Source organism: Mastacembelus armatus, chromosome 12, assembly GCF_900324485.2.
Source record: "Mastacembelus armatus chromosome 12, fMasArm1.2, whole genome shotgun sequence".
NCBI classification, from domain to species: Eukaryota; Metazoa; Chordata; class Actinopteri; order Synbranchiformes; family Mastacembelidae; genus Mastacembelus; species Mastacembelus armatus.
Genome location: NC_046644.1, coordinates 6,349,690 through 6,373,439, shown reverse-complemented (window position 1 = coordinate 6,373,439; position 23,750 = coordinate 6,349,690). Strand labels below are relative to the sequence as shown.

The 23,750-nt window shown below is 40.7% G+C and overlaps 2 protein-coding genes across 3 annotated transcripts in view; both read right to left on the bottom strand.

Moving 5' to 3' along the window:
• dpysl2b (dihydropyrimidinase like 2b) overlaps positions 1–8,161 on the bottom strand; it is a 28,709-nt gene extending 20,548 nt beyond the window's left edge. Inside the window, exon 1 of one of the 2 annotated variants that reach the window (XM_026297878.1) lies at positions 8,042–8,161. In XM_026297878.1, coding sequence (XP_026153663.1) covers positions 8,042–8,158 — 117 coding nt within the window. In that variant the 5' untranslated portion in view covers positions 8,159–8,161. Of the gene's footprint in view, positions 1–2,033; positions 2,433–8,041 lie in introns of those variants that run through there. The other variant, XM_026297879.1, reaches the window with a different exon arrangement.
• Positions 8,162–10,297: 2,136 nt separating this feature from the next.
• bnip3lb (BCL2 interacting protein 3 like b) lies at positions 10,298–23,750 on the bottom strand. The gene is made up of 6 exons (XM_026297681.1): positions 23,446–23,750; positions 17,448–17,676; positions 15,728–15,806; positions 15,340–15,443; positions 14,210–14,359; positions 10,298–12,951 (listed from the first exon to the last, which is right to left on the bottom strand). The coding sequence occupies exons 1-6, from the start codon at positions 23,501–23,503 to the stop codon at positions 12,903–12,905; spliced, it is 669 nt and encodes a 222-aa protein (XP_026153466.1). The 5' UTR covers positions 23,504–23,750; the 3' UTR covers positions 10,298–12,902.

The window sequence follows — 23,750 nt, the reverse complement described above, 5'->3', positions numbered from 1 at the left end:
GTGTGTTTTAACATCTCTTCTTCTGCCAGTTTGCATGATCGTGCAATAATTAATTCATTTTCATTGTTGATTAATCATTAATCATTTTTTCGATTGATCGGTTTTATGACAAGTCTATAATATCCCACAAAATTGTGCAAAACCATAAAACCCCCATGACTAAGTGTCTACTGGGCACTTTGTTTGACAAACAAACACCTCCATACACATAAACATTTCATTTATATGTAGATATTAAACACTGGAGATCAGGTACCAGAATGTCTGAAATTTTTGCATAACCAAACATCTTAAACAATTAGCCGATTATCAAAATGGTTGTCAGTGAAGCAATCAAGACACTCACAATATTGTGTCAACTAACACGCTCATTTATCAGGAAAGGCCATACGATTTATTGTTCAACATTTTTATTTTATTGTATTTATTTATTGCTTTTATTAAATAGTGACAGTGAGAAACATGTAGAGCCGCAGTACAAGTTGCAGGTACATGTATTATGTACATATGGGATGCATGTTAAGGAGTTGCCTTCCCACTGTTCAGATGTAGGAGGTGTACACATCAGCTCCTCTGCAACCAACAGCTCCTAATAACACCCTGCACTGATAAGCAGATATCTTTGTGTGTTTTTGCAGGCCTGTAATTTCAGTTAAAAAGCATCTGCATCAGTGTTACACAATCTGTCCTATTTGACCTGAGTAGCTTGTCGCCCTGTAAGTCACCTCAGTTATGATTTACTGTCTACTGTGATGCTGCTCACGGTGGTCTCTGGGTATGTCAGATACAGTTTAAATGGGAACAGATGGATGAGGCCCTGTGCAGAGATGCCTTAAAGGCCACCAGACCCACATCATGCCCCATGTCCTCATATGTTCTTTGTTATGAATTTTCAAAGCAAAGATGTTTTTCAATCTCACTTTAGACTGAGTTGGTTTAAATGGTAACATCAGGCTCTGAAGAGGTGGGTGTTTACCATAGGCATATCATGAGTATGAGCCAAATTTAATTCAATCAATAAAACAAGTTTTTTGTTTTTTTATAATCATGCATATAGACTGAAACCCTTAAATAAGCCATCCAAACATCTGAGATGATTTTCAATCTGCAGGTTCTTAGACATTTTTAACATTTTACCACAAATATTTCAGTGGACTGTAGGAAATCCAGTGACCTCCTTCCTGATCAGCTCTGCCTACACGCATCTTCCCTTCACTCCACAGCTGAGAGAGAGAAACATGGAAGGAAATAAGACCCACTGTCCCCTCCCTTCCCCTGGCTCCCCTCCCTTCCCCTCCCTATTCTCTACTTTCCATTGAGCCACTACCATCCCTGCAGCTCCGCTATGAAATCTGGGAACTAATCTGCCACACAATGACACAGTTAATGTGTCCTCAAACGCTTTCTGCACGTCTTAAAATAAAATAAGGCAACATGAAGCTCCTTTCTGGAACTGAAATGAGAGGCTGAATATTTTTACAGCCGGTTACTGCGCGTTAAAGCGGATGCGGGGAAGCAAATGCCCCACCAGTTGGCGTGCAGTGATACCGGGCCACCAGACACACAGCCTAACAAAGACCACCGGCGTCAAGTGTCAATTGTCATGGATAACACGGACAAAGAACAGCAGCCCGACTGTCAAACCGCAACAATATTAAATATTCTAAGGTGAAGTGATCGCACTGGTTATCCGGAGACGAGCACTTGCCGCAAAGATGCTGCAAAAAAAGCATTTTCGGTTTTACCACCACTATCGGGGCGTCGTTGATTCGCCGATCGTAACGTGCCTTCAGTCCTCGTGAGGCAGTTTTCACAGTAACACCGACATGCATCTGCAAAATGCATTACAGAAAGCTACTCCTGCGGTCATATCCTCCCAGCTCTGATCTGCCGAGGGGAGCAGCGGCGCAGGAACCATGCCGACCCGGTGACATCCTGCACCCGCACGCCGCAGGCCCACACCACCCGACACCGGCCAGCGGATTGGGTTGACTCTCAGCTACCTCATCGTTAAAAACACACCCAACACTCACTGTGATGCGGGGGATGTTCTTCTTGCCCTGATAGCCAGACATCTTCACCGGTGGTTCGCCCTGTGCGCTGCGCCGTGGACCGCTATCAATGCAACGGGATGGTGCGGATTGCTGCTGGCCCGAGACGAGGTACGATCGCAGCTGACCCTTGGGAGGCCACAAATGGCAAAAGTATCAAAGTAGCTTCTCAACTCCGGATCGCCTTCCTGGCAGCCTCCCGGTCTCCGCCGATGCACCAAACCTTTCCTTCCCAGACGGAGTCAGACAAGAGGGGAGGGAGGGACCGCTGGCGAGCCTCTTATCCATAAAAGAACCCCACGGAGCATGCGCAGAGCCTCGCCCAGCTCCATTGACAGGAGAGAGCCGCTAATGCCATCAATTGGTCTCCTTGGATTAGTGAAGGCAGAGAACAAATGAAGAAACACCCAGCAGCCATCTTAACTCCGGCCACTAACACTATACACAGTCTGAATGTTATACCAGAGGATGTAAGAACTGAGCCCAGCTCCAATAAACTTACTGCACTGTTTTTAAATCAGTCCTTTAATGCTTCATTTCTTCCTATACATCCTGGTTTTTTTTATTATACTTTGTGTTGTATCTGAATCTGCAAAGGAAGATAAGATCAACTTTATTAATAAATAACTAAAGTTATCAAATAAATAATAAATAAAATAAATAAACAAACAAACAAATAAATCAGTTGATTGTGTATATTCTTGACTCAAACAAGAGCAAACTGTGCATGTCAGACTGAAATAGATGGAGGAAATAAGAGAGTAAAGAGTGGATCATGTGGCTACTGCTTCCAGTCAATACAGAACATGACACCAGGGCTCAACAGCACTACCCAAAGCTTTTAAGAACATCCTGTATGCTTAATTAAGTAAAGGCAGCAGTGATACTGTTAGTGCCACCCAGCTGTAAGACCTGGATAAAAACCCAGCAGGAAAAAAGTTCCCTGCAAATCCTAGAAGTCAGATGTGTCATCTCATGTCCACCAGCCTCAGCTCAGCTGTTAAAGTAACCCCACAGCCATTACATCACATATGCAATGCTGCTGTGTCTAACCGGGCAGGGGTGGATGACATGCACCTTTCTGCAGGTCTGTTCTCAGTGGGACCTGTTAGGACTGGGGGAGCATGTGCTGTTCAGGGACACTTCAGGAATCCATGGCCTCAGACAGAAAGAGGATCAAATCAACACATATAAGCTCTACCTAACAGGAGCCACTCCCTCTGGCAGCTCTGCATGGTGGGCCCTCCGTCCACTCTGTTACATCACAGTGCTTTCTGGGTAATGTAGTCAGGGTAAGTTGTCTGGTGAACGGTGGCTGAACCGCTTAAACAAACTCACACCAGTGGAAAAGGCTGGAAATTGAGACACTTTAGATGAAAATGGCGCAGGTTTGAGCAAATATCTCATGGCTGGATGACGGAAATTAGAGATGATGAGAAAGACAGGGAGGATGAAAGACGAAAAGAGACTGAGAAAAAGGAGTACAAAATAAGACACAATACACATGCAAAATACAGGAAAATGTACCCTTTTATCATCCAGATTCTGTAGCGCTTCCTTCCCCGTGCTCTCCCTTATCTCCACCTTCCTCGGCTGGGAGATGTCGGTCTGCCGGTCAATGACTCGGCCGTCACTCCTGCCCCTGCACGCAGAGAGCGCATCAAAGTCCAGGGTCTTGCTGTCCGAGGAGCCTTCCACCGGGCAGAACATGCCACAGAATTTCTGCCTCGGCCTGGTGGGGCTGTCAGAGCCCATGCTTTTGAAGAACGCTGGCACTTCCCCGGTGGTCGACATGCCTACAGCAGGCGGGGGAGCTGCGAGGTTTCTGGGGGTGTCGCTGCACAGATGCTCAGACTCTCAGCTTCTCGTATTGTTTTTTTTTTTCTTTTTTCTTTTCGCTCCTTACGCCTGGACAGCCACCGCCTTTTACCGGTTTTCAGGCGCAGGTGGTCTCACTGTGACAAAAGCGCGAAAAAAAAAAAAAAATCCGTAAGGCTAATGCTGCATGAAAACACCCCCACTGTAGAGGGAGAAAACGCTGCTGTCTGGTATTATGGAAACTGAGGTATGGGCAAATGTTCTGCTGATTCCTCAATCTATGATCAGCGAACAATTCTGAATTGCTTACTCATGAGTGTAAATGAGCTCCCAGCGTACAGTGTCCCTGTGCGAGTTAGAAGTCAGCACATGAAGAAGAGAGCTGCGGTCTGGATGTGTCAAAATAAAGATCCAGCAGCCTGTGGGAGGCGGATGTTTCTCGTTACCTGTAGCCTGTGTGAACCCGTCCAGAGACTGGCTGTGCCAAGAGCGCACCAGAACTGACTGTCCGGAAATGATCTGTGCCTTTTTGTTAAAGATTTGTTGTCTAAGGCTCTAGTGCATCATCAGGGTACAGCAAAGCAATCTGCCTGTCAGTGAGTCTAGAAACCCTGTAACCTAATAGCTAAAGCATGTCTCCGTGCGTGTCTCTGCAGGGCGTTTCTTGCAGAAGTTTGAGGTCAGGACGCGATCAGCACCATGGAGAGTTCCCAAAGTCACACCCAGTCAAACAATGAAGGGCGCTGTCCCTTCAGCACCACACCCTGTGCTCCCACGGTCACACACCTAACACCAACCCAGGCGGGATGTTAAATCACAAGTTTTAATCATCATAACGGGAGAGGAGGCTATTAAAAACACACACACACACACACACACACACTTTTAATTGTTATTTGGAAGGAGTTTACCACTTAAAAACTGATCACGGCCTCTGCGGGTGTGGTCGGATAAGCTGTGACTGATTGCAAGACATTTCAAATTAAGCCCTACCCACTTCAGACCACTGCCAGAGAAAACAGAAACACAATAAAAGAATTGTCTTCTTACCAAAATTGTTCTCTCACAGAAGATTGTGCATTCGTAGTGCATCCCATTTCTCAAAGCAACAGCTGAATTGAGAAAATTCGTTTTAAAGGCCTTTAATAATGGCCTATATGTCACAAAGCCCTGATCTGTAAAATGATTCTATATTGAGCCCTGTAGGAAAGCTTAAATGTCTTAGTAGCCTTATAGCAAACAAAGGACAAACATGAAAAAATGCTGAATCATAAACAAATAAAAGTATCATGATATATGAACATAAATAAGAGAGTGCAGTATTTTAAAAGTATAGCATCTTGGAGTAAGAAGTAAGTATTACAGTAGGAACTTATAATCAGGGTTATCTCTGGTTGGCCTCTGAGACTGAACAACAGAAAGCATGGAGCATGCATGTGCATTTACCAGCCAGGGATGGCCAAATCAAATTATGCTATGAATTGCATTATGGGAAATGCAGGATCCAAGGTTTTTGGAGCTCAAGCCATAGTAGGTCTATAGATTTGGAAGAACACATGCCAGTACTCTATGTTATGTGTATATATACATATATATTTAATATTTTGTTTTGTTTTTGAATCCACTTTGATATCTGTGGTTAATGTTTTCTACATATGTTGTTTCTATATTTTATGTGTATATCTTTATGGCTGGTGGGGTGACCAATTTTTTAGTTGTCAACATAGTTCTAGGTACTAGGTGAAATATACTCCCTGGAAACCTCTGTTCCAAAAACTCCTCTAGTGTGGGTGGCAACAGAAATCATTTTGTGCTATGACTGTGCATCACTTCAGCAGTGTTTTATTTTTTCAGTTTTCAGTTTATCTCCAAATTACTAACAGAGTTTCATCACCCATGAAGACAACCTTAATCCCTCCCAATCAAGTAAAATTGTACACTTCACTACACCCACTTGAAATTACCCCTGAAAAATCCTGCACTGCAAGCTTTTGCTTACACCACTGTTTCCAGGCTTGGCAGTCTTGATGCTGTTCTGTCTCAGACTGTCTTCTGCCACAAGATTATAAATCTTTTGACGCATTTCACTTCCAGCTGTTTTATAGCAGAGATTCAGAATCAGAAATAGGTTTACTGGCAAGTACGCTTTCACATACAAGGAATCTGCCTTGGTGATGTGTCGCACCACCAGCTAGAATACAGAAAGTGAACAAATGCAGAAGTATCATGAAAGAAGTAGTATGATAAATATAAATACAAATACAACAGGTACAATTTTACAAATGCATCTAAATATGTCTGCAACCACATTCCCATACCATACTTTTAGTGGGATAAATATAAAGTCAGTATGTAAAGTGAAATATATGTATAGTTCCTTTCCCCAGTATTTCTTTTTATCCTGTTCATGAGTAAGTTCTTTGACCTTTCACAAGAAAAGCACATTCAGCTCCATCAATATTTCAGCAACAAGAGTAACAAACTACTAAACATTTGCTGTACTTGGGGTTAGTGTACCTCTGGAGTCCTACAACTGTATTTATCCTCATCACACGGACATCAGAAACTGTTCAGACAAGCTATAATGTACCTTGTGTCCTATTCATGCTTACCTTCATGTTGCTAAAGGAAGTTAGCAATAAGGATCTACATTGATGATGGTTTGTAATGGGCATTTTTCCATTTTGAGTTATGCCTCACAGAGAATTGATGACTGTGAGGCATAAATAAATCAGTGCTGCATGGTGATCAATACGAACAGGCAGCAACAGCTTACTCTAACACACATTGTTAATTCCTGACTCACACTATAACATACAAAGGCTCTCCTGCACAAGTGGCCATGGAAAACATTTTACCACTGAGTCCATGTCAGCCCAGTTTCCATAACAACGTGATGGGCAGAAAATGGCTTTGCTGCTACTATTTCCTCTCCCAGGGGGCTATGAGGGCTGCTGTGTGTGTATCTGTGTGTGTGTGTGTGTGTGTGTGAGTGGGTGGGTGGTCATCTCTGCTGGACGAAAAGTCTGATGTCTGACTGAATGCCAGAGCTGGTTTTCAGGAAAGTGAAAATGTCAAAGGTGCAGCCACGCCCAAGAGGCTGAGACAATGCATTGACACCCCCCTTTGCTGAACAGCCCCTCCACAAAACAAAACACAAGCACCCCCCACCACCCCACCGAGAGCACAGACTGGGGGGGTGTTATTTGATTAGAAGGGAAAGTTGGCAGCGTGCCCGATAAACAGTTGGAAGAGACGGAGGGAGAGTGTGGTCTCTGGGCAGGAAGGGCATGGCCCTGGCATCCAGGAACAGATGTAGGACAAGCAGTGAAATCTGCAGTATGAGTAGAGCCTCTAATTGGCTGCTCCTCATGAAGACATACTGGAACTGTGTATTAGATTATCAGCCATATTAAGGCCTATTTCGTACTTGCAGGATTTTGCAGGAAAACATTCAAATATGTTTATGTTCCAGTCTTCTCTCTACTTTGCTGCATCTTTTTTCTTCCTGAACACACCCGAGCTGACCTGCTCTCAGGGCAAGAATAGGCTGCAACTTCCAGTGCTGTTAATTTGGTCAGGTCTCTTTTGCAAAATAGGGATGCTTCCAACCCAATGAGGATTCTAACCTCAATATTTACTTAGTTAAATCAAAATGAAATCAAAGAAGAAAATAAGGAATATTACCACAAGCCAAATGACACACAGAAGCTGGGACTTTTGGGCCCCCTTGGTTTTCTGGGACAGCTGCCCACTTCGCTAAAATTATCCCCTGAAGTTCAACATTTACACTACATATATTAATGTTGATTATTAGTCAGACTACCACTATTCATATACTGTTGCACCACTAATTCTCTGTTACATGGACTGATAATAAAAAAAAACAATTAATCATATAAATGTTATGCTTACTCGTCTCTCAAATTTGTGTACCTCACCGTAAATCAATCAAAAATCCAAATCCAGTTGTCATATGACTTTATAAATAAAGCATGAGCACAGCTGATGTTTCACATTACTACAGCTGTCTTGGTTTGCAGATACAGCATCTAAAGAAGCAAACCTGGTACATGCTCACTCAGAGCACGCTGAGTTATTACTGATGGACACTGTCACTGTCTCACCGCTAACATTTCTTCCCTTCACTTCGTTGCATGATGTGTGTTTACCTGCCAGTGAAAGGTGCTGCAGTGTAGGGCTGAGGAGATGGAAGGAGGAGGAAAGTCTCCGTACCAGGGGGATGGAGACGGAGGTGGCCACCACCCTGTAACCCATGGTAACGGCATCAGCTGCAGTGGGAGGACCTGTGCATCTCGCTGTGCCTGGATTGGCTGAAAACAGGTGTTCTGAGGTTCCATATACGGAAGACAGAGGAGGAGGAGGCATTGTTGGGGAGGAAGCAGGATATCTGATTAAAACTATGGCATCACTTATATATGATATACAATTAATTGTTTTTTATCTCCTTTTATCTGCCAAAAAAAAAAAAACTTAACCTCTCAGAAGTTCACATTAGAGATTAATATCTATACTATTAGGTTCCCTGAATTTTAGGCATATGCACACAAACACATTAAAGTAAATTATAATAAACAGTGGAGTTTGAAATTTCCCCAAAATTTTGCACTTTCATTTCTGTTATGCTTTACTCCCATTATCATTGTTTTAACCATAGCTGCGTCTCTTCTCTGAAAAACAAGTGTAAACCCTCTTTAATGCCCTGAACTTTTTGTCTTGGTGTTGTTCAAACCTTTCGCACAACTAAAGCTATAAATCAAACATTACCTATATCTTAAGGTTTAAGATGCTGACTTAAACCCTCTGAATTACACCAGGGAGCTCTGTTGCACTTCCTTCTCCCTCACTTATTTTCATTTCTCATCCATCATACAGGAACCAATGTGCATAACCAACAAATATAAAGTGTACAGCAAATGATGTCTTCTTTTTCTCTTTGCGGAGTGTTGTCTGCATTGTGAGACAAACCACAACTAGATTTTTTCTACACTCCAGTTTTCATATTAAAGAAAAAGACGTGCTGGTAGACATGTTTTGTTACCGTTGGTAACATTCTTATTTCTAGTCTTTAAACTAAACTAAGCTGCAGTTACTGATTTTAAGTTCATGTTCATAGAAAAACAAGTGTGATATCTATGCTCTCATCTCAGTCTCACAAAGAAAGAAAATTTGCATGGTTGTAAATAACAGCAAAACCAATGGTGCCCTATGCTCTTTTACAGTAATTGCTGGTGGCATTCCCTTTCTGATGGAAAGGAAATGCTCTGACTTCACTGAATGGAGAAAGCAATGCACTTGAACAGATTTGGAAAACAAAAGCAAATGACAGAAGTCTACCACTGGAGTGCAGTGCTTCTCCAGGCAGCTCTGTACAGCATGTTCACTGTTGTCTTGTGTGAGAGAGCATAGAGAGGGATAGGCATAGAAGCTGGGTTCAGGGGCATCACTGAACTAAACTGATTGTCTTCCTACGTCCCTGAGGCTTCCTGCTCTAGTTTCAGTCAGTGGGGTTAATGATGGATCTGAAAGAAGCAACTGGATACTAACAAATTAATTTGACAGAATGGGCATTTGAAAAAGCATATTTGTGGACAAATACATATTTAAAACAAGAGACCATCTCAAATCCAACAAGTGCTATACTTCAGACAATTTGGGCCTCCGAATCTCTTCTCACCTAAGCTGCTTTCCCCTCCCCCACAAAATTATTTTAGTTTCTGCATAATGTAACTGTAAAGCAGAGCTCCTAGGAATTTTCAGCAACTTAGGGCTTGTCTTGTGATTCCTGCCTGTAGTTCTCTCTCTCTCACTCACACTCTCTCACTCACACACACTCTCTCACACACACACACACACACACACACACACACACACACACACACACACACACACACACACACACACACACACACACACACACACACACACACACACACACACACACACACACACACACAGCTTCTGCTGCAGTGAACTTGAATCTTGTCCAAAATAACAGGCTGTGGATTGTGACAGCTGCTGAGGCTGACAGTTGTTATGAATCTGTAAATGTAAACACTTTCATTTTTCTATCCACTTAAAGCAGGTCTGTGGCAACACTGCCAAGTCTGATATTTGTGGCCTCCTGGTCAAACAATGAGAATGATCATATTGAGCTCTGATTATTTGTGATGGGTGTTTACCTCATTTAAAAAAATATGACAAAACAGCAGTTCAATTACTGAAGTTAATCACTAGTTGGAGGCCTTAAGAATTACAAATATTTAAGCATTATATAAAGGAATTTGTTTCAATTAAAAATGTCATAAATTTACATTAGATTTTAGTAAAATCAGATCCTTGATTTTAGTTTTTACATAGCCAGTTATCCCAAACTGTCAAAATCATAAAGGCCCACTCAAAAAAAGCTTAATTCAGGTAATCTTTAATGACAAAATGTTTATCAATTCTGTTAATGTAGTGGGAAAAAGAAAATTGAAGCAAATGCATCATAACAATAACTACTGTTAGGCCAATGCAGAGAGAAATCTCTTTTCACTTCCTGTTCACATCAGGCCCTGGGTTTTATTTTCACATCTTTGAAACATACATTTGTGTCAAACTTGACTCCCGCTCTGTGCGTTCACAATCTTTATCTGATGTCGGGGGAAAAAAAACTATATGAAAAGGTCAAAACAAACCAAACAGGAAAGAACTATCCACAATATTAACTTGCAAATACTGCATGTAAGAAAACAAGCAGAGACATGGTTCTCGCACAAGTTAACAGTGCAGAATCTCTGTGGCTGAAATGGAGAGAACACCCTAAAGTGCTCACCGCTGCCAGTTTGTAAAGTAGACAGCACGCCCTGAGTTATCCTGCAGGGTCAGGACACATTTGCTGCAAATTATGTAGTATAAAGGGAATTTTTATTTACTTTTATTTTGAAGCATCAGGCAACTGTTAACAGCAGGATAAGTACTGTAAACTTTTGTTTGGTTTTGCTCCAAAGAGTTTTATAATTTTGATGAATGCACTACAGATGTAGTACATACCAACTAAATTTCCTTATGGTTGACATGTATGTATGATTTTACCAAGTAGACATTACCTCTTTGTTTGTTTCATCGACTTTTTGCCTGTTATTTTCATTCCACAGAATGTGATGCTGAAATGCACTAATCAAACGTAATTCAGCATTTTTTAGGGAAAAAGGCAATGTCCACTCTAGTCTTGGCTTTTAGTGTCAAAAAAATGAAATTGCTGGCTCCATGCTGTTTCATATATAAAGAATATACATTTCTCTTAGTCAACAAGCTGTTTAGATGGAAAATATGAACCACAAATGTTCTTGAGTTGAATTACTGAATGACAAACTATTTCTTTAACGGACTGCTGGTTTGCTGCAAAAAAAATGTCATGCAGAAATAAAGAATAACTAGATCTGGTGTTTGATGAGATCTGACCTTTGAAAGTAAATATTTAAACCAGGTCTGGCTACGGCCACTTACTAAAAAAAAAAAATACAACAGACCAAGGTCCAACCTCAGAGATACTGCAGAGAAGTCAATCATGCCACGTGATTACACAACCTTACTGAACATGCTAACAATGTACCCGTGTTTGAATCATCCTCCCTTCAGTTGATTACATGTTGCTGCACTCAAACAAGAGATCACTATATTCCTTCTGCCTGTCCAAACTCCGAGCTACCAGTTCCCTTCACCTGTGGCCTTATGAAGTATTTCTGCTTATTTTGTTTTGAAATTTTGGTAAACACGGAGTGTTAGGCCGTGGAGCTGACTAGTACTGGCATTTTTTCTCCTTAACATTTCTAAATAAAACTCTTAGGGAAATAAAATATTCTTTTATAAAGGACAATTATTTCAAGTTTAATATTAAACGTCTACGTTTTAAATAAAATCTTCCATCACCAACAGAAATTTCCTCTTTATCACTAACGTTTTTACATTTTTTTATACCAAATCCTTTCTGATTATCTAATTCCACAACAATCAGCCCAGTACCATCAATCTACAGTAAAACTAAGTGGGAGCTGAGCAGTCGAGAACAGACCAGCTCTGCGATATGTTGCAGATAAACCTGCAGGCTCGACAGATAACTATACATTTCAAGACTGGTTCTCAAAACCTAACCACAAAAATACTGTTGGCGTACTGAGAGGGACACACTGCCTACCTGCACCACATGCCACTACACCCTGGTTTCCAGTTATTGTCACTTTGCTAAATATTGCTTCAGCTGCAGAATTACACTGATTTCAATTTTTTGTTTTCATCTCAAACCTCTCTCTGCTGGCACACAGGGCCAGAGGCTCCCCAGCACAGTTTGTGAGTGCTTGTATTTTGAAATGGCCACTAACTCTGTCATTTCAATTCCTTGATAAACAGCTACTGTTGTGAAATAAATAAATAAAGACAATATTACCTAAGGAAGATTAACAAAATGGCTACTTTTAAAAGGCATGATGACGTTTTCAGTTTGTGTAGCTGACTGAATTTGGTCAAAGCCATTCCGAGTGTTGAGCTACACGTGAAAGTGGCACAATCTGTGATCAGTTTTAAAACTGGACAGTCCTCCCTTGCTGTCAGATTATCAAAGGGCACTAGCACAGCATGTGTATTGGAGCAGTTTGGTTTAATGCTGATTCTGCGACCCTCTCTGAAAACCCACCCACTACAAACACTGGAATCCATTTGCTGGGGAAAGGGAAATACGACCTTATTCATTCTTTGAAAAGCTAATACAAATTAGTGAAGGGGAGAGCAGACATAACTATAGAGGGTCAAAGAACAGGCAATCAAGAAAAAAGGGTGGGGAACGATGAGAAACCGTGGAAAAGGCAGATGCATTTCTCCTGAGAACATGTCATATCTCAGGGACGAGGAGGGAAAGGGAGGGAAGAAGGGGCAAGCGGGACAGAGAGGGGACAGATGGGCATTCTTCTCAACAGCGAAACTTTCTCTGACAACACTTGGCCACTTCTCAGGCACTTTTCTTCAGTTTCAGGCTCAGAAAGAGCTGGCCGGTGGCGTGGTCAACCTTTTTCCAATATAGACTCTGAGAAGAACATAGAGGAGCAGGTTACACACAGCTATGACTAACTACAGAAAAATTTAAACTCTTGTATATAGCCCTATTTGATAAGAAGCCCTTTTCAGCTGTCTAAATTACATTCATTATTCTGTCTTCACGTTTCAATGGATTCCTAAAATATAACTGGATGTGGCCAGTGACTTCCAAGCTGATTGGATAAGTTCTGCTGGTGAACAATTTTTCTCTGCAGATTTGTCATACTTAGGTGAACTAATAAATTTAATTTCTACATCCAATGTTTGTGTAACCTTCAACTAAATTTCCCACAAAAAATGCCAGAAAAAATGCACATCAATGGGCACTTCCACCAGCTATGCAAATATTAGAAGATTGGTGACACTAATTCTCCAGGTGGATGCCCTTAAACCACTGCAGAATTAGAGGGCACAAAAAATGATATTAAAAACAGTGCCAGTCAAACATCAAACCTGTGGTGTTAATGGCATTTTTTTATGATTCTATTCAGTGTTAAAGTCACATTCTTGCTTTTTGTTATGATTAACTTGCTCAGTTTGTTCGCATTAAACATTTTCTTTTACCTACTGGTCCACCCATCAGTGGCCACAAGGGATGCTGTGATTGTGACAGGTTGCTGTGACAATCACAACATACTGCATCACATATAAGAATAGACCGCTCTCTCAGGTATCACTGCAGTAACATTATCTCACTGAGGAGCCAGGATTATTGTAGCATGTGTTATTACAAATACAGAGCGCTCTGGGAGTGTCAGAGCTCACTACGAGACAGCAGCTGTGCAGTCTTTCAGTCAGCAGCTGCCAGTCTGCCTGACAGGGACACCGCCTACACAACTCCCCCTGCTGGCTTTATGAACAACTGGGAAATATTTAAAAATATTAGTAAAGCTAAAATGCTATGTTATACGCTATAACAACATTTATTTTCAAATACAAATATGAAATATTTCTAATAGGCACACTAATGTATACTAAAACCTTTAACATCATTACATATTAGCTTATCTACCCTTAGATCAAATATAAGACATTCCCAGGAATTTACTTCAGTAGACAGTCAAAGTGTTCTGTGATAATGTAAACGTAATGTATGACCATACAGTTTTGGCATGAAGATGACTACAAAAGCTTTCATATCAAGGTGAGCCTTTAAAACAAGATCAGGATTCAGTTCAATCAACTACTTTCAGTCATGATGTGCACTCAGCAGCATTGTGATTGTAGAGGTGAATGTGGTTTCTTACCCCAGCCCCAGAGCAAGGATGTGCGATAGCAGCAATGAGGGGATAAACACTTTGAGGAACTCAGCAGAGAAGATACCTCCTTTCTTCATGGCCCCAGTCTTCCTCATGCTGAGGGTTACAGAGCGTCGAGGATGACGGAAATGAAACTCCCTGCAAAAAAAAAAAAAAAAAAAAGAAAGAAAAAAGTTAGTGAGGGTAAATATGTCCCCATCTTACTGTTAAATCAGTACTGAAGCAAGAGTAGCACAGCACACAGTTTACTGTACCGTGTTCCTGAAGAAACTGCAGGTTTTATATAAGGGGGAAGGCTGGCAAGACAGTCCATAAATCTATAACATCATTTCATTAACTTCTGTTTATGTGCCTCAAGAGCTCAATGTGTGAAAAATCAGTTTTTGGTTTAAAAAATTAGACATAACCAACACTTTAGATTTTGTCAGGTCTCCTTATCCAGATTTTCATAAAATAATTTTTTTAAAAGTCAGTTTGGTACATACATTAACCAACTATTCCGAAGTTCATTGGCAGTGTCACAATTACTGCACTTTAACCTTATACTTTACTGTTGTAATGTCCAACTTGTACTTTCACAGCACAAACAGGCAGCTGTGTGTGTTCAGTTGCCATGGGAACATTACAGTTATGTTCAGTGAGGTGAGACCAATGACTGGGGATATAGCAAGCCTGCTTCCAGGTTTGAATCCATATAGGAAATAGCTGTTGGCTCCATCAAGCCCTGGCTCCCATTGACTTCCACTGAAAAACCAGTGCCAATTGCTAAGTCATTATTGTTACCACAGTAATCATTGTGGCTTTGTCATCTTTGTTTTAACACACTCTTAATATTCCTAATTTTTTTATGTCAATATTTGCTCCATAATACAAGATATTAAGGTAAATAACTGACCAATCAGGTGCTTCCTTTCTTCCATGCAGCCATGGGAACGTTCTCTAGACACTGCCTTACTGTCCAAATATGGTACTTCTGGCTCCACAAAAGGAACATGGCAATGTCCCTAATGGCTCAAAATGGCAACTGAATTGGTTTCATTCTCGCGGTGCGTAACGCTATGGGTGATGTCACGCTGTATAGGTCCACCCCTATATACACCATCAATGGGTAGACTTACTTTGGAGGAATGTTTTCCGGTCGACTAGACCAATCGGCAACCCAATCTGCGTCCTTCATCAGGATGTCCATGTCCCTTTCCTTGTCCAAGATGTCCTCTTCTGACTAAAAACACACACAGATGCACATAACATTGGTGTTCAATCTTTATTTCTATGATGACTATATTCTCTATTTTAATAGAGAAAAATACACAAAAGCCAACAAGGTTTGTTTTTAGGACACCCTGACAGAGATCAAAAGTAAGAGTATACTGGTGGTATACTGGTGACAACACATCCTGAAATCTGCACACAGTTGTCATTCACATACAGTGTACCACTTCAGTGCCAGTGGTTAAGGTTGCTATGGTAACTGATGGAGAACCAAAGAGGCACACGAGCTCTTACTTGGCTGTCTGTTCTGCCGGCCACATCCACATCGAAGATGATCTGTCCCTCATCCTGGGGACTGTGGGGTCGAGGAGGGCTAAGGGCAAAGTCAAAAATAAAGTGAGGCTTCTGTAACCACAAAGTCATAGACTCTAACCTTTCCTTATGTTCCTTATTCTCCTCCCGGGATTAATAGGCATCGGTAATATTTATTTGTACTCATGCATACACCAAACACAGCTCAGCTCAAAAGTGCAATAGATATTCAAGTCAGTTTAAGTTTCTCCCATGAGTTGTTTTAGTGAGCTTAATTCTCTCTTTAGCAACTGGAAGATAACAACTTGTGCTTGGGATGATGCACATTTGAGCTTATTTTCTGACAATATAGACATGGAGCAAGTAATCACTCAATAGTAAAGTAACCCAACAAATTAAGATAGTTAATCATACAACTTAGAGCTCTAATATTAACATCCATTGTCATGTATTAATGTGCACAAATCTCGAGCTGAATGTAGCAGTGCCTTATGACAGTAAAGTCTTAATGTTTCGGTACTCTGACCCTTCAGATGAAACGTGGACTCAATTGTCTGTCTTACAAGGATTTGCAAATAAAATATTTTTCTGATAAACTTTGTGTAATATGAACCTGGTGGAAGGTTAATGTTTATGTTCCTCCTTATTTCAGAGCAGCTTGTTAATACAGTGTATCCTGCTCCTCAGGTGACTCACTGACAGCTGACTGCCCAGCTCTCTGATAAGCTCTGCTTTATCACACTTTCTTGGATTACACACAAGCACATCATGTGGCTGGGAGGTAAACTCTCCAAGACTTTTCCGCCTTGCTCTATTAATAAAAAAAAAAAAAAAACATTGTGAAAGAATATGTCATCTCTTTTTCAGAAGCTAACTAGAGCCAGGAGCAGCTGTGAAATCGGTAAAAGCTGACTCAACATGTTGATTTTGAAAAGCTAACAGAAAAACTGAGAAATAAAAATAAGCTTTAGCTGCACAAAAAGATAGAGTCATTGGTTAAGAGCTGACAACAAAAAACTTAGATTTATGATCAACAGTAGTACAGATACAGTCATACAGATGTTTAACAGTTGCCAACTATTATTATCACGATTATATTACTGCAAGAATACATCTGATTATGCGTATTCAATATCATTTCAGTTCCTATAATCATATTGTACTATAACACCAGCCTATGGGAGAGAAGAGTAACATGTAACATGAGATGCTGAGATGAGGTTTCTTCTTAGAGCTTTACATGATATCCAGAGTTATAGTTAAGTCATTTTTTGTTTTGGCTTGAGCTAAAAACTAATGTCCTGTATCTTCTGATGCACTTATCCCCAAGCTGAGTGAATAGCAAGAGGAACCATAGACTGGATGCAGCTTTACCGTGTGGCCTAATCCTCCACAATTATAAACAGCCTTTTATGAACCCAGGATCTCATGACTGTCTGGGAAACCCTGTCTGTTATGTTGAGAAAAAAAGGTTAGGGGAAACAAGAGTCCTTATTTTGTTGGTTTCAGAGTTTAAGAAATATTATTTTATTATCTTCAAACTGTGATTTGTTGTATTTTATATAAAAATCACAGTTAAAATACTCCACCCCCACAGGAACCAACAGTCCTGGAGCAAAAGGGTCTACTCTTTTGGCAATGCACAATCTGATCTGTTTTGAACAACTGAATCAAAATACCTTCAGATGATTCTAAGCATTACCTGTCACAGGAGGAGTTGCTGCGGCTCGACTCGTGCTGAGCATCCAAAAGGATCTTCTCCATGTCTCCATTGTGGATAGAGGATGAGGATGGGACATGCTCCAGTCCACCCACAATGGCCTCTTCTTCCTCCACCTGAGGAAGGGGTAGCAGGGCCGGGGCCGGGCCGCCTGTGGAAGAGGACTGGGCCGAGTCACCTCCTCTGTTCATCTCCAATTCCACCCAGGACCCTGTGAGGTCAGTCAAATGCAAAAAGAATGGTTAAACTACTAAAAAGTGTCCATCCTGAGAGAATAATCATCCCTTATCATCTGGAATTTGATTTGCAACCCAAAAAAAAAAAAAATGTCAGCCAATATATTAGTATATCATGGTAAAACATCTTTAATGTAAACAGCTGGAGTGTTACAAATAAAGATTAGGGATCATAGATTTTTTCATTGCTTTTCCAAATGTTTATCCCTTAAAACTTGTCTGGAAGTGCCAGGATCAACCATCAAGATGATATGGATGGGAATATTTAAAAAAATTTCATAAATACTCTGTCTATAGTTTTACACTTTTTTTCCCTATAAAATCCTTGCATTACTACCCAGGACGCAGGATGGGAATTACTGAATGCCCTGAGGGATGCAGTGGCATTAACAGCCTACAGCCGAGATTTCAACATCGTAAGGACTCCGAGTTTAGTGAAACATCGTAACAACACATAAGATGCCTTTTACAATTGTCGTGTGACAGACGAGCTACAAGTCAAATTTTAATGAGAACAAGCTATCCTCCACACTTAGATGGTCATCTGACAGCGGCTGCACAGAGACCAGTTTGTCCATCACCAAGGACAGCTCTGTTTGATGAGGTTTCACTTGAAGCTTGTAGTCTATCTTACTATGGTTGGAGGGAGATGTTATTTGTGTTCAAATCTGTGACTCACAACTATACTGCAGTGCTTCAAAACTGCACAGTCGTTAAGAATTACTGAAATTCACATGCCGTAATTATCTTTAGCATTGGCAGGCAAAACATAATATGAAAGCACCTTATGAGCCATGATAAATAAGACATTGTCTGTACATGTCACAGTTATCACCTTACAGGCATTTCACTGCAGGGGTCTGTAATATTTTAGCTGTTGGATGCTTCTTCAGGCAAAAAAAAATGAAAATGTCTTATATTACAAAGTTACAAAATGTTTCTTTAATCCTTTAAGCACCTTGTGTAGATTTTATAAATGATTGTGCTCAAAATTTAGTCCACTGCCTCTGGCAGTCACAGCACAATCAACATACATACATACACACATATATAAAAAACACACCCAGAGTGGAGAATATCACTGTTTCTCCCTAACGTGAGCCCTGCACAGTTTGATCTGGGTTACAGCAGTCAAACTCAAGATTTCACCTGTTGTCAGTAGTGACTGAAACATCATCAGGACACATGCAGGATATTTGCTCATGAGCTGCATTCATGTTATTTTGTGGACTAATTACTTTAAGTGTTAGATCAGTGTTTCTCAAGGACCATCCACAGTACACCCTCTTAGCACTGCACTGGTCATTGTATAGAAAGATATGGGAAGTGATGAAAGAGGCTACTGAATGAGCATAGCCTGTTACTCACAGTAAGTGTAACGGCTACAGTCACAATCAGCTGTGCAGTCACAATAACAAGAAATATCATGTTTTAATGTGACCATATCTCAAAAAATGAGAAAAGCATGTAGGACGCAACAATCATTGCCTAAATGATAACGTTACAGTCAGCAGGTATATATATGTACATGATTCCACTTCTAATTTAAACGTCACATATTCTCTGTGCCATAGTCATGTATCCTATCCGATAAATTCATAGATGAATTTCCCTTCATGGATTTAAAAAAAAGTTTATCTTATGCCAAAAAAAAAGCCACATAAGCCAATATCTTGCTCAGAGCATCTGATATGGACAAGGCTTTTTGCTCACTGTACATTTGCCACTAAAGCTATTAGTGTTTATATAGAGGTGTTGTTTAATAGTTTATTTTGTTAATTTTAGTGTACATTTCAATGATTTTATTTTCCCAGAATTACAATCAATCTTTGGCTTTACAGCATAGAAACACATTGTTCACCTGTTAGGTTTTGGTACAACACTAATGCTAATTTTTCACTACGCTTGCACATTTGATTATATATGCACATGAAAAGCTTTGATAACTTTGATAAGCAATTTTCAGTGGCAACAGCAGCAAAAGCACTGGTCCAACTAATGCTATCTTTAATAGCTGTGTTACAGTGAAGCCAATAAGCAGAAATGACCAATAACTGTACTGTGAAACTGACACACCTACCCTAGCATCCTAACATTAATTACACCTCTAATATTGTGGCTGTAACATGTTCAGGTATCAGCTGTGAAAAACTCTCTTGATGAATCAGTTTTAGACTGACTGACAGATCTGTAACATACAGTGTGTACTATCAGTGAGATTGAAACCTGGGAAGAGCTTTTGACTTGCAGGACAACCACAGGTGTAACTAATAAGATTAATGATGGCTAAGTTTTTAGTCAGGCAGCATGTACAACCCATTACAGGCCTAGGAGCTGGGACACCTAAATGAAATTAGTCATCACTAATGATAGAAATTGCCCCTGGAGTTTTTCTGCTATCATATGTCAGAATATGTACCTTTAGTTTTTGACTAGTATTATGTGAAACAGAAGCTGCAGTACTCAAAGTGCAGTAAAAAGGCCATTACTCAAAAGGCCGAAGAAAGACTAGGATGAGAAAAAGAAAGGAAATCTTAGAATAATTTCTAAATCCTAAAATGGACAGCTTGAGACTGTTAGTCAAAGAAATTTACGAGTAATGCTCTGTTTACTGCTGTGTGATGAGAGGGCTGTAAATGCCTGCCTGTCTGTCTGTGTGCTGTGGTTTCCCGTAGACAGACACTGTGATATATGACACTCTCCCTGTTTGTACATGAGCTCTGGCATGGATTGGCAACTGATGAGATACAACATGTCAGAGCTGGGTTACAAATATAGAGGAACGGGTTAACCAATAAAAGAATTTAGAGAATGGGAGGAAAGTTCTTGTCATGCAGCTCTAAGACACTTTCTCCCTCTGTCCTCACCAAACTGTAAAAAAATGAAGGTCTTGTGAGCAGGTCATATGACCTTCTAACAATAGGTAAGCACCATGTTCACATGAGCTTAAGGGAAGTGCATTTCACAGGTATCAGGAGAGTCATACCAACTAGGTAAACAGTACACCACCCGCCCCCTAAACAGGCCTCATCTAAGCAATCACTCTTATGTGGATTACACGGCAGACTGGGAGCCAAGCCACTGTCGACAGTTCATTGTCACTGTTCCATAGACTAAAACCACGTTGCTATGGCGCTGACACTTTCGAACATTCGAGCTACAGAGCAGTTATCAGCTGTTGGGTGGGTTTAGAAGGGGCTGATACTCTATGACCTCTTGGTGAGGCTCAGACGTGGGGTGAGGGTGTGTGTGTGGGAGGGGGTTGTCTGCCTCTCACATGCAGATCCCACGTATTAAATAAAAATGTTTATGACACTGGCATGAGAGCTCCAGGAAATGCCAAAAATAGCAGTCTCAGATATCAGAGCATAGTGCTGGCCTCTCTGTGTTATACGTGTATACTTTTAATGTCCCTAAATGTGTGTCTCAGGATTTGCTGTTTATGTGTATTTATGTCAAATATGCACCAATGTCGCCAACAACATCTAAGGTAAATTTTATAGTTTATTGATTATTATGGCTCAGTCAAATGTAATGACAACAACCAGGTTTAGCAGCCAAAACTGAAAGTACATATATTAAAAACAGCTTAGTTCCAAAACAAAATGAAAAAATCCTGCAGTGTTCACAGGCCAGGTCTATAAAGGTACTGGTAAAGAGCATTTTTACATGAGGGTGAATTGTAGGGTTGCCAACCATCCTGTAAAATATGGAAACATCCCGTAATTGGAAACTAAAAGACCTCTTCTGTATTGAACCAAAATGGGATGAGCTTTGTTCCATATTTTTGAAAATGAATTCTGTGCAAATCTATGGGAAAGAAATATTTAAAGGTTTGATAGACTATTGGGACAGGGTGATTTGTAGACAGTGAGACAGAAGAAAACCTCTGTCTCCCCAGCTCAGCCTCTGTCATGTTCCACTACCCAAAAACGGAATGCGTTTGTCATTGGTCGTGAGTCAGCAAAGCTACGATACACCTCCTAACAGCACAGGATTTAAAAATGGCAACCCGCAAATATATTCTGCCAAAAAAAAAGTATAATTAGAAAGTATCTTCAGTGGCCTGAAAGTACATACATTTCAATAATAAATTGTTTCTTTGTTTAGAAGAGTCTAATCTAAAATCTAACATGTTTTAGCACCAATGACTGAAATTCTTTCTTAATAGCAGATCTCTTTGTTCAAATGAATGACACATAAAATTTAGTTTTGCACTGAAAATTCTTGAACGTGTACAATGTCACAATTACATTAAAAATGCTGTTTACACTACACCACATATTGTTACATATTATTTACTATATATTTATTTCTATTGAAATACAGTTGTTTTATATATGACCCCCGCCCCACCCCAGAGCCCCCCAAACACAGACATATTGGTATATCTATCTGCGAGGACACTCATAGACTTAACTAAATACCTAACCCTAACCTAAAGCTAATTCGAACCTTTAAAACCAAGTCTTAATCCTCAAACAGGAGACTGAAAAAATGTAAGGACCAGTAAAATGTCCTCACTTTCATAGAAATATGCTCAAAATGGTACTCACAAAGATAGAAATACAAGTACACACACACACACGTCCCTTATTACCATCTTGGGAAGTTGGCAACCCTGGTGGATGTTTCTATGACAGACATCAAGATTATCATCAGGATTAACGCATTTAACATGATAAAACTATAAAAGCAGCACTTGTTGCATTCTCAAACAAGGGGGGAGATGCAGCTTACGTTGCTATTGAATGTACAAATTACATTCTTAAACCAGGGTAAAATATTATTACCAACCACAAGCTACCAGAAAAACGACAGTATTCATTAAAAAAAGCTCTCTCTCCCTTAAACAAGAAAAGTGGCTGGAAATGTTGCTTTCTGCCCACATTTGGCTTCAAGTCAACCATCCTCCATGTTCCTACACTGCTGTGTACTGTAACACTCCCCCCCACCCACCTTCCACACGTCCAAAACGTCTGTCCCTTGTCCCTGTGGCCATAAATAGCATGCCAAGTCACGGCCCCCCATAGTGTGGTAAAAGTTAAACCACGCAGCCCTGAACTGGCCCTTGAGTCTGTGAAACAGTGTAATAAACATGCCTTTGTTTACGTCTCTAAAGGCCTATGCAAGCAGAGGTCCTGTATGAACCCGATCCCATGTCAGTAACTGAGTGCTTACGTGGTATATTTACGCAGTGAAGAAACTGTGTACGCATGTTATTTGCTATCCGTGAGGTGGTAACCTATTCGGAAATGGACCGCAATTATTTGACAAAAAGGGATTTTTTTTTTAACAGGAATTGTGTGAAATAATAATATACGTAAAAGAACTGAGTAGATAAGCATTAGGTATCTACACTGTTGTTTGTAAGGAGTGTATTGACAGGAAAGTTAGTATGTATAAATTGTCTGTCCCTTTTTTTGCCAGTTCTGAGTTCTTGTTGACAACGTTAAACCTACGTCATCGCTCATTGGCTTATTCATCTGTCAGTCAGGTCTGTCGTAACACCATTGGTGTGACCACTGTCAATAAACACACGGAACATAGCGTTCTCCTCCCCCTTCAATGGAGCCCCGCGGCGGAAAAAAGAGATTAATGGGGAAATTAAACTGCCTTTAACCATTGAACACTCCAAGTAAACTTATTATAAACAGCACAAGCGAATGCTCCTGCACGTTTGTCACAGAGAAAACAGTATGAAAGGCTGTCATGGTCCAGCAAGTTGGTAACATTTATCTTACCGTTTAGCCCGGAGTCTCCGTTGTTGTCTGTAGAAGTAGTGCTAGCAGCGTCGGACATCGTCGTGCCTGGTGAGCAGGGCGAGTTGCATAAAAGGCTCAAGTCAGTGCAAAACGCGCACTACCTTACCTGCACTCATTCAGCCGCGCGATAGTACAACGACCCCCGTGTCGTCTTGTCTCGTTTTCTCAGTGAGCGGCTAGCTAAGCTAAGCTAAGCTAAGACGCCGCTGCCGTTTGTTTTCGTCCGTTAGCTGGTGTGGAAGCAGCAGTCGCGAGCCGCTCAGATCTCCCCGGAGCTGCGTGAT